Source organism: Polypterus senegalus, chromosome 1 (genome assembly GCF_016835505.1).
Source record: "Polypterus senegalus isolate Bchr_013 chromosome 1, ASM1683550v1, whole genome shotgun sequence".
Classification (NCBI taxonomy): Eukaryota; Metazoa; Chordata; class Cladistia; order Polypteriformes; family Polypteridae; genus Polypterus; species Polypterus senegalus.
Window position 1 is genome coordinate 74038480 of NC_053154.1, and position 12169 is coordinate 74050648.

The 12169-nt window shown below is 37.0% G+C and overlaps 1 protein-coding gene across 1 annotated transcript in view; it reads left to right on the top strand.

Annotated features, from left to right (window-relative positions):
- hormad1 (HORMA domain containing 1) overlaps positions 1 to 12169 on the top strand; it is a 71398-nt gene that overhangs the window by 13110 nt on the left and 46119 nt on the right. The window contains exons 6-9 of the mRNA XM_039746101.1: positions 8551 to 8581; positions 8804 to 8824; positions 9116 to 9183; positions 9371 to 9519. Of these exons, the coding sequence (XP_039602035.1) occupies positions 8551 to 8581; positions 8804 to 8824; positions 9116 to 9183; positions 9371 to 9519 (269 nt within the window). The remainder of the gene's footprint in view (positions 1 to 8550; positions 8582 to 8803; positions 8825 to 9115; positions 9184 to 9370; positions 9520 to 12169) is intronic.

The following is a 12169-nucleotide window of genomic DNA, read 5'->3' on the forward strand; positions in this document are numbered from 1 at the left end:
TTTCATACAAAGGACGCTATTTGCGGATGGCTGAGAAGCTACCCAATCAGACCACGTATTACGTATTAAATAAAACTCCTCAATGATATACGATATGCTTCCCGTGCGGTGCTTTGCACACTTAAAAGCCCTAGCAGCACGTATTGATTTTTGATTGTTTGCTTTTCTCTCTCTCTCTCTCTCTCTGACATTCTCTGCTCCTGACAGAGGGGATGTAGGCAGAGGGGCAGTTTGCACAGAGGCTGTTTGCCTAGAGGATACGGACGCTCCTATCAAAAATGCTGAAAGACTACCTTCACATTGCTCCCTTTTTCTTGCAGCCGCTTTATCACGGTGCTTTGCATACTTAAAAGCCCAACAGCTCATATTGATTTTTGATTGTTTGCTTTTCTCTCTTTGTCTCTGTCTCTCTCTGACATTCTCTGCTCCTGACGCGCACTCCTTTGAAGAGGAAGATATATTTGCATTCTTTTAATTGTGAAAAAGAACTGTCATCTATGTCTTGTCATGGAGCACAGGTTAAACTTTTGACTAAAGGGTGTTCTTTCATGTCTAGAGGGCTTTAATAATGTTAAAAAATGTATTTAGAAGGTAAACAGGTTTTCTATGCTCTAACTGCGAAAATATTAGATTTATAAATAAATAATCCTACTTCGCGAAAATTCATTTATCACGGTAGAGTCTGGAACGGATTAACCGCGATAAACGAGGGTTCACTGTATACCAGATTTTATATGTAAACTATGATTCAGGGGAACATGGATTAATATTAAACAAGTGATTTCTAAAATGTAAAAGAAAATTAAACGTAAAAATTAAAAAATCATATTACAGATATATGGAAAAATAAAAATTTTGACATCCTAGACTAGACAAACATATATTTTTTCTTTAAATGCCTAACCCTTGAATGTAGCTTTTCTCAAAACACTCTTTGTATAAAGCACCACAGAAAATAACATTTCTGATAAAATATATTCTGTTATTTTTATAATTCAATGTAGCCTAGTTTTATCTTTAAGACTCACAAGGTAAAGAATGTTAATTTTAAGCAAATGTAAGAATATGAATCAAATCTTGTGCCATGTTTTTCAGGTTCTTTATTTGTACATTTTCCCTGTGAAATGTTTGAAATGTGAATGTGAAATGTAAAATTAATGTTTTGTTTTTAATAAATGGTGATAGTTACATCTATAAACATTCAATTCATAATACCAGAAAATCTTTCTCTGCTGTACCAACCAACAGAGATGGGATGTTGATTGTTAATGAAACCAGAACTTATATTTATTAATTGCCACAGTAAGACTGTACCTGCCAACAATACCAGTTTGCACATAAATATACTTAAAATCTTTATTTTACTTTCTGACTATACTGTTGAAATTTCTGCTTTTTTAAGGTTAAATTAAAAGTTTTTGTATGGCAACATTTATGCATCATTTGTATTTTTTTCTTTTTTAATATATACTGCTCAAAAGAATTAAAGGAACACTTTTTAATCAGAGTATAGCATAAAGTCAATGAAACGTATGGGATATTAATCTGGTCAGTTAAGTAGCAGAGGGGGTTGTTAATCAGTTTCAGCTGCTGTGGTGTTAATGAAATTAACAACAGATGCACTAGAGGGGCAACAATGAGATGACCCCCAAAACAGGAATGGTTTAACAGGTGGAGGCCACTGACATTTTTCCCTCCTCATCTTTTCTGACTGTTTCTTCACTAGTTTTGCATTTGGCTACAGTCAGTGTCACTACTGGTAGCATGAGGCGATACCTGGACCCTACAGAGGTTGCACAGGTAGTCCAACTTCTCCAGGATGGCACATCAATACGTGTCATTGCCAGAAGGTTTGCTGTGTCTCCCTGCACAGTCTCAAGGGCATGGAGGAGATTCTAGGAGACAAACAGTTACTCTAGGAGAGCTGGAGAAGGCCATAGAAGGTCCATAACCCATCAGCTGGACCAGTATCTGCTCCTTTGGGCAAGGAGGAACAGGATGAGCACTGCCAGAGCCCTACAAAATGACCTTCAGCAGGCCACTGGTGTGAATGTCTCTGACCAAACAACCAGAAAGATTTCATGAGGGTGACCCAAGGGCCCCATGTCCTCTAATGGGCCCTGAGCTCACTGCCCAGCAGCATGCAGCTCGATTGGCATTCGCCATAGAATACCAGAATTGGCAGATGCACCACTGGTGCCCTGTGCTTTTTACAGATGAGAGCAGGTTCACCCTGAGCACGTGACAGAAGTGAAAGGGTCTGGAGAAGCCATGGAGAACATTATGCTGCCTGTAACATCATTCAGCATGGGCAGTTTGGTGGTGGGTTAATGATTGTCTGGGGAGGCATATCCATGGAGTGTCACACAGACCGCTACAGGCTTGACAAAGGCACCTTGGCTGCCATTAGGTATCAGGATGAAATCCTTGGACCCATTGTCAGACCCTATCCTGGTACAGTGGCTGCTGGTGCACTACAATTCCTAGCCTCATGTGGTGAGAGTATGCAGGCAGTTCCTGGAGGATGAAGGAATTGATACCATTGACTGGCCACCACACTTTCCTGAATTAAATCCAATAGAACACCTCTGGGACATTATGTTTTGGTCCATCCAATGCCACCAGGTTGCACCTCAGACTGTCCAGGAGCTCAGTGATGCCCTGGTCCAGATCTGGGAGGAGATCCCCCACAACACCATCTGTCATCTCATTAGAAGCATGCACCGATGTTGTCAGGCATGTATACAAGAACACAGGGGCCATACAAAGTGCGGCGTACAATTTTGAGTTGCTGCAATTAAATTTTAGCAAAATGGACTAGCCTACCACATAATTTTTTCACTCTGATTTTTGGGGCGTCTTTGAATTCAGGGCTCTGTAGGTTGATCATTTTCATTTCCATCAAACGATGTGGCATCCTTTCGTTCCTAACACATTACCCAGTCTATATCAGTATAGATATCCAGGAGGATTTCTTTTTCCCATTGAGATCTGATGTGTTTTCAAAGTGTTCCTTTAATTTTTTTGAGCAGTTTATATTATCAGATCTTATTACTAGCCTGTATGTCTTTGTTACTGTGGGAGAAATGGATGTTATTGTGAAGTTAGCGTTCCCCATGCTTCCTACAACCATGTGCAAAAGGCTGCTACTTGAAATCTGTTAAGCTGAACAAAGCCAACAAAGCTTTATTATTCATGTATCATTCTAATTCTTATTGTGGGAGAATCTTCACTACTCAAAGCAAATGCAAAAGTAAATTCAGATCAATCCTGTCATTGATAATGGGATCATATAATGACCAGAAAAATTATGATGAGAGTTTTTAGATTGGTCGCAATCAAGAGTTGTAATACAAGTAAAAAAGGGTAGCAAAAGACAGTTCAGTTGCTTGAGGAAAAGGACTGATGTCAACTAGATTTGTTAAAATAGCTAGGTTTGGCGATATCTCCTTAGTGGAAGCAAATTCTAAAGAGGATTTAGGATTTTATTGCAACATTCTTATCCTCTAGACATCAGGCATGTGCAACCTACATCCCGGTACTGATTTTATACGGCCCGCGACGACTTTTCCAAATATCATTGAATCTGGCCTGTTAACCGTCTTGGTGATGCCTGTTTGTTCTTGTGGTATTGTTGGATTATTTTTGATAGTATGATGCGGCCAGTGCTTTCTGAAGTACTTGATATTGTGCTTCCCCCACTTTTACGGCACTAGAACTGTCGCACGTTTAAAGTGTGCAAGAGCTCGTAGTCACGTAGTCGTTGACTCTGCTGCATCTCTCTGCTCTACTGTCTTGCGTAGCATAGCGCAGTCTTTTCATGGTTTTTGCTAGTGCTGTACCTGTCTGCATGTTGTTTCAAGTTTCACGCTATATCGGCCTACATTTCAATACTTTTACATACTTGTGAATTTTTGATCAAACCCTAATTAGGATGGCTTCAACAAAGAAGAGAAAAGTGGACGCTGAGAGTCGTATATTTCAAGAGAAATGGGCAGACGATTATTTTTTTATAATGCAGAAAGAAAAACCTCTTTGTTTGATATGCTTGGAAACTATTTCAGTTTTAAAGGAATACAATTTAAAAAGACACTACAATACAAAACACGCTAATTACAACAGATACAAAGGTTAACTAAGAACAGATAAGATACAAAATTTGAAAAAATGTGTATTGGCACAACAGATGTTATTCCGCAAACATACTGATGTAGCTGACAATATTGTTCATGGAAGTTTAAGTTAGCGAAAAAATTGCGAAGCATTCAAAACCATATTCTGAAGGCGAGTTTGTCGAAGAATGCCTTACTGCAGTTACGAAAGTTCTGTGTCCAGAGAAAAGCCATGAAATGGAAAAGATAAGTCTTTCTCATTGGACAATAATCCGACGAATCGACGAAATGGCCAGTGACATAAAATTAAGCATTAAAAATATTGCATCAAAATTTGAAGTATTTTCCATTGCTCTTGATGAGAGTACAGACTCCAACAATACCGCTCAATTGGCTATATTTATTCATGGAGTTGACGCTAGCTTCAATTGTACGGAAGAATTGCTTGCTCTCCAACCAATGAAGAATACAACAAGGGGTGAAGACATTTTCCAGGAAGTAAAAACTGTTTTTACTGTATTTGATTTAAAGTGGGAAAAGTTATGCGGAATATCCACCGATGGAGCTCCATCTATGATTGGACCAAACATCGGAGTTGTTGCCCAAATAAAAACCGAATTATCAAGTAACAAAATCAATACCGAAGTTTTGTCGGTATTGCATTGCATTATACACCAGCAAAACGTATGTGCAAAATCAGTTACATTTGCACATGTGATGGGCACAATAACTGCATGTATAAACTTCATTAAATCCAGGGCGCTAAATCACCGCCAATTTCAAGAATTTCTGGCTGACATTCTTTCTGACCATGAAGATCTTACATTTTATTGTGAAGTGCGTTGGCTTTGGAAGGGAAAAATGTTGAAACGTTTTTATGATTTGAGAAATGAGGTATCTCTTTTCATGGACATGAAATGAAAACCTATTCCTGAGCTAGAAAACAAACCCTGACTGTGTGATCTTCCATTTCTTGTCGACCTAACAACACATCTAAATGAACTTAATGCTAAATTACAAACTCAGGGACAAATGATTCATGAGCTTTATGGACGCATAAAATCATTTCAAAATAAGCTTCGACTCTGGGAAAGCCAATTAAAGGAAGGCAATACTTATCATTTTCCCACACTTGCGAACCACAAAGATTTTGATTGTGAATCGTTTGCGAATGAATTAAATTCATTGAGTGGAGAATTCAACACTATGTTCCGTGATTTTAAAAATCAAGAAGCAAACTTGCAAATTTTCTCTTGTCCATTTGATGTTGATGTTGAACTAGTTCCACTTTCATTGCAAATGGAATTAATTAAACTACAAGAGAACCTTGTCCTGAAATCGAAATTCAATGATATTACTTTTATAAAAACTATTTCCCACGTGACAAGTTTCCAAAGCTGACAGCTTTTGCTCAGAAAAGAATGACTCTATTTGGCAGCACCTATAAATGCGAGCAACTTTTTTCAAGGATGAACTTCGTAAAATCCAAAACCAGGACGCGAATTACTGATGAGCACCTAGAAAACACGTTGCGAGTTTCCACATCCACAATATCTCCTAATATTGATAAGCTTGAATCCACCATGCAATCTCAATCGTTGCATTAATAAAGAGTTTTTATTAAATAATATATTAATAAATATTTGTTGTTTTTTTTTTGGCCTTCTTGCATTTTCGATTTTCAGAAATACATATATATCCTGAAGTACTCTGACCCGCGTAATCTTTCTACTTTCTAATCCGGCCCATGGTCCTGTCAAGGTTGCACATGCCTGCTCTAGACAATGTGTAAAAGCAATGAAACAGTCAAATACAATGTTAGGAAATATTGTGAAAACTTTCGAACTTAAGTCAAGTGATGTTATACTCGGACATTCTGATGTGATATTGAGAAGACATCAGGAATTGCATATCCCGTTCTGGTCACCACACTATGAAAAAAAACAGCACAAAAAACTGTGGAGAACAGAACAAAGAATAACGAAGAAAGTTATGTGAATGTCGAGATTAAAGTAAATCTTCTAGTCTTGAGTAGAAAGGACTATGTGAGGCACTAATCCAGGTGTTCAGAATTATGATAGGCATTAATAAAGTCCAACATAATGAAACTTGTAGTTGATGATATCAGTAGAAATTAAGGGATTTGTATTTAAGACTAAAACATAAGAATTTCTTTAGAGAAATAGCTGTGGAAATCTTGAACAGACTTCTTAGTCATGTAGTAGTGATGCTCCAATCCCATTTTTTAAGGCTGATACTCATCACCAATTTAATTTTACTTGATTGTCCAATTTCAATTTTTTTTTTCCTTTGTCCCTTTAAAAAACTTTTTACACTAAGCTCCAGGATAACCAGATGCATAGAAGTATTAAGGTGTTAACTTTGGTAACTTTTTAACTAAAGTATAGACCACATGAGTTAACTTGTTTTCTTATTAACAAAATTAAATTATGTAGGCTTATTGTTCATTGACCATTAAAATACTAAAATATATACATTTTCCATACAATACATACTTTAACTAATAACATATATACAAAAATATTTACCCATAATACATATGGCATAACAGAAAATAAAATGCTTCTCATAATAACAGGCTGTCATATTGTTTAAATTTGTCAGTAATTTACTTATCAGAAATAAAGTTTAATTAAAAAAGTAGTTTTCACCATTTCTCTGAAAAAAAAAAATATTATTATATATACAAAGTAGAGTCTCGCTTATCCGACATAAACAGGCTGGCAGAACGTCGGATAGCGAAAATGTCGGATAATGGGAGGTGTTAAGAAAAAGCCTATTAAATGTCAAACTATGTCATAATTTTACACATTATGAACCTAATACAGTGGCTCGGTTCATGTACGTCTCAGAACATGTACAAATCGGGTTATGACCAAAAAGTTCACCAAACTTTTGCCGCTGTTCACCACCACTCACTTGGTATAGGAACAAGCCAGTTTCCCTTTCGGTTTCTGCACGCTGATGATTTCCACACATGTTCAGTCTCTCCCTGTGCATTCCCTGTGTAGCAAGAGAGAGAGCATGAGAGAGAGACACAGACAGACACATGCACGTGGGAGAGAGAGAGAGACACAAGCGCACACACACATACGCCCAAGAGGGCTGGCCACATAATCCACTGTAATCATGTTTTACAACAAAACAGCAGAAAAATGTAACTGAAAAAATGAACTTAGCAACAAAAAATAGACTACACTCACGCTCGCAACTTGCAGTTCTTGTTGCTGATTGGTGCATTTTTTTTGTTTTTTTTTGCGGTGGGACGTCGGATAATACAGAAAGTTGAATAAGCAAAGGTCGGATAAGCAAGGCTCTACTGTATACAGTATATATATATATAAAACACTGCTTAAATGTAAATATACATGCACTTAAAGGTGTTAATCATTTTAAATCATTAATTACACTTCAGTTGTTTGCTGTTTAAATATACATTTACTACATTTATACAGGTGTATTTTTTCTTCAGTGTCTCAGCTAGACATTTGTAATTCTTGAGGTGTAATTATAACTATAGATTACCATTTTAATTATGTAGTACTTGTTTCTTAACAAAACCTGCGCTGTATGACGCACAGCAACAATAATAAACACAGTACAAATCTTTTAAAAAGCCTATTGTTTGCTAAGCAGCAATCTAAAATTCACCTTTATCTTTTCTTTTTCCATTTAAAAATGTAGACAGCTACACTTAAAATGAGCACACTGTCCAAACTCAAATGGTGTCCATTTTAATTTAAAGGACAAAATAAAAAGGTCTGAGTTCATTAAAGTAGCTTTTCTTGCCATTTGTCTAATTGCATGTGACGTTTTTTCTGATTTTTATTTTCAGTTTATTACTTCTCTTTTGTTAACATAAAGGCCGATATTCCAATCAACTTAAAACAAGCCTCCACTTGCTGTTCTTTGTTTATACTGCAGGAGCTTTGATGTTTTAAAAAAATAGACATCTGTGTGCTCTCAGCTACCATAATACCTTATGTAAAGCGTCACTAAAGCTAAATTAGAACAGCAGGGGTTGAAAATATTTGGGGTTTTTGTGATCAGTCAATTTACTAATCAGTGATCAAGTCTTCAGCTATCATATAGTTGAAACAAAAACCTTGACTTGCTTTTTTTGTGTCAGTTTTGCTACTGGATAACCAAATGGCTGGTTTCATCTTATCTGTCAAACCTGTGTTCTTAAGTTTCCAAATTCATTTTTGTAAATGTTTTAAATATTGTGAAATAGTAGTATATAGTACATTCATAATTTACATTGCTGCTTTTATTGTATTCTTTGTATTTGATTGCCACATGCTTATTTTTTAATCACCATTTAAATACATTACTGTTTTATGATTTTATTTACTCAAATGCATGTCTTTCTTTATTCAGTTCTGTGAATAATTTGTCATGGTTTGATATACTATAGCATTCGAGCTTCTATAGTAGTGTTCTGGAAAGTATCTGTATTATTTGTTTAATCCATGAGTGTGTAATACATTTTTATTCTTCAAAAGCTGGCATGTGTTTTAAGAGTAACAGATGATGATAAAATGTTCATGTTGTATGGTGTAAGGAGTAATTTATTTTGAACTTAACTGCAGACTCTGTTCTGGCAGTTTAAATTTCATTTTGTTATATCTAATTATCTTCACTGACTTGAGTTTTTTTTTTTATTTTAGTTGCGCACCTTAGTCTTGACGGTATGTATATGTTTATGTGTTTTTTTTTAATATCTTGCAGACAGAAATACTTAAACAAATTCTTTCATTTTAGATTTTCAATGACACTGACAATTCAAAGGTAAAGAAAAAGCTTCATTTTTAATTTTCAATATGAGTAACATTTGAAAGTTACTATAGGTGGTATTCTTTGTGCTGCCTTTAGATTGTAGCATAATTACTGCATGTCATTGGTGAGCATGAGTAGATCATAATATTGTGAGCAAATTAAGAATTAGTTTTTTAAAGGGATTATTGTATTTTTGTTTTCAGGTCATCACTGAGTGTTATCAGTTTAGATTTAAATACACAGAAGAAGGACCTGTTGTTAATTGTGGAAGGTAGGTAATTTTAGTTTATATATATATCAATATATGAAACTAGTTTCAAATAAAATTCTGTCACATAGTATATCACAAGTGAAAATAGTATATATGAAAATATTCAGTTAATTCTGGTGATTTGGTTAGATTTTTATAAAACTTTTGTAATATTGTATTTGGCTTATTTTTATATTTTTCACAGAAGCTTTGAAAATACAGAAGCCAGGGTGACCTCTGCTGATACAAAAAAGGCCTGCATTCTCTTGATTCGCAAACTTTATGTGTTAATGCAAAATTTAGGACCCTTGCCTAGTGAAATCTCTTTAACTATGAAGCTTTTTTACTACGATGAAGGTAATGCTTAAATTGCATCATACAAATTTTGATTCGTCTTTATATTTTATACTAGACATTAGAACATTAGAACACTCTAGACGAGAACAGGCCATTCAGCCCAACAAAGCTCGCCAGTCCTATCCACTTATTTCTTCCAAACATGTTCCAATCCAACTCCAATTACATCTGTGAGTTTATGGAAGTGGTAATGAGTTTCATAGCAATGCTGGTAGAAAATATTGTCAAATTAGTTACTGTTAGGAGCTTTCTTAATCAGAAACCGAGAATTGATAAATTCATCTGTGACTTTTTGAATGCTGACATTGCCTTGTACAACTCTGATCGTGCATAGGGGTGACATGAAAGTATACAAACTGGCATCATACAGACTAACAGTACGGTGAATCAAGGGGAAACAATGTTAAAGAGATAGGGTGGATGGACCTGCATGACTCCAGATGCTTGTGAAAGAGTCTCAGGCAAAGGACGAACTACAGGAGCAAACCTCCTACACTGGCTTATGCAGATGCTGCTCTGGCTGAGGAGCTGAACTTATTCTGTAAATGGTTGGATGCAAGTAGTAGCAACAACTGCCTACCAGATAACATTGCCACGGCTGATTGAGCTAGTACGAGGGCTAGAGGTAGCCAATCCTTTTCTGTGTCTGAGCATAGTGTGAAGAGAGCCCTGATGTGTGTGAACACTGGGAAAGCTACAGGCCCTAATGGCATAACAGTTTGTGTGCTGAACGTCTGTGCTAACCAGCTAGCTTTTGTGTTTACCACTATATTCAACAAATCCCTGTAGCTCCTACTTGCTTCAAAAGGTACACGATTGTTCTTGTCCCAAAGAACACCACATGCAGTCTGAATGACTACTAGCCTATGATTCTTACCTCGGTAGTTAGGAAATGCTTCAAATGTTTGATTAAGGACCATACCTGCTACTGCCTTCCCAAAGACAGGGATCCATTTCAGTTTGCATACTGGGCAAACAGATCTACAGATTGTGCCATTTCCCAAGTATAGTGGAACCTCGGTTTGTGAGCATAATTCGTTCCGGAAACGTGCTTGCAATCCAAAGCACTTGTATATCAAAGCGAATTTCCCCATAAGATATAATGGAAACTCAGATGATTCATTCCACAACCCAAAAATATTCATATAAAAATGATTAATACAAAATATAAAGTAAAAATACATAAAACAAATTAACCTGCACTTTACCTTTAAAAAGAATCATGGATGGTGTGAGTGAGTTTCTAAACTCATGTGGGATTCCACCCAACGGGACGACAGGCGGAAGAGTGTCCCAAAGCAATCGCAGTCTCCCAGCGCTGTAGCAGGTCGCCGTATAAGCGCATCCAAAAAGATCGCAGACATGCTATAAGCGCCTGCTGTCAATGGGTAATACAAGGAACATTATAAAGATCCCGCTACAATAAATAACAGCGCTGTTGCTGTTTCAAGCTGAATAAAGCTGGTGTTGTTAAAGTACTGAGACTCAGCTTCGTGTTTTGGGGTGCAAGATGGGGACTTGCACTTCACACCACACACGTGCACGCGCATGCACATACGCACAGTCACAATGCTGTAGTACGCTGCGCGCAAGTGAGAGATAAGGAGAGAGACAGAGAGAGAGGCGAACGAGCAAGATAAGGAGAGAGAGACGTGCGAGCAAGAGAGATAAGGAGAGAGAGAGACGCACTGGGTGAGAGAGAGAGAGAGGGGAGGGGAGGGGGGCGCGCGAGAGAACCATCAGCTCATTTGTGATCACATGACACTCAGCAGACAAAGTGTATCCATACTACTCATATTGCAAGACATCGCTCGTTTATCAAGTCAAAATGTATTAAAAAATTTTGCTCGTCTTGCAAAACACTCGTAAACGAAGTTACTCGTAAACCGAGGTTCCACTGTATTAGACTCCAGTATTTTTTACTTGGACACTGTTAAAAAAAGCAATGTGAGGCAATTGTTGATCGACATTAGCTTCCCACCAGAGTAGCAACAAAAATTACAGAATCTTAGTCTTAGCTTCTCCCTTTGATCGGCAGTCTTCAGGGTATGTTCTTATTCCCCTGCTGTATTAACTATATACACATAATTGTGTAGCCAAGCAAAGGTCATGTGAAAAAATAATTTCCCCCTGGGGATTAATACTGTACAGTGTACCCAACACCAAAATACTTAAAATACAGTTCAAATACCATTGTAAAATTTGCTGATGACAATGCTGTTATAAACCTCGTTAGCAACAACAATGAGAAGCCCTACCTAGAGGAAGTGGCTGCCCTGTCACTGTGTTGTCAGGAAACAATCTGTCCATCAATATCAGCAAAGCAAAAGAGCTCATAGTGGATTTCAGCACTGATTGAGAAATGCAGAAATGAGTTCATACTGTACCTCTGTTCAATAATGGTACTGCAGTGGAGAGGCTGGAATGTTTTAAATATCAGGGAGTTAACATCAGGAATGACTTAACATGTTCCACACAAACAAGCATTCTGTTGAGAAAGACTAGGCAGCACCTTTATTATCTGAAACAACTGAAGAAGTATAGAGTGTCAAAAAGAGTCCCGAAGTCCTTCTTGCATGTAGCTGTTGAAAGCAGTCTGGCAGGATGCATCACTGGCTGCTATGGAGATGGCTCAAATGGCACGTACAGT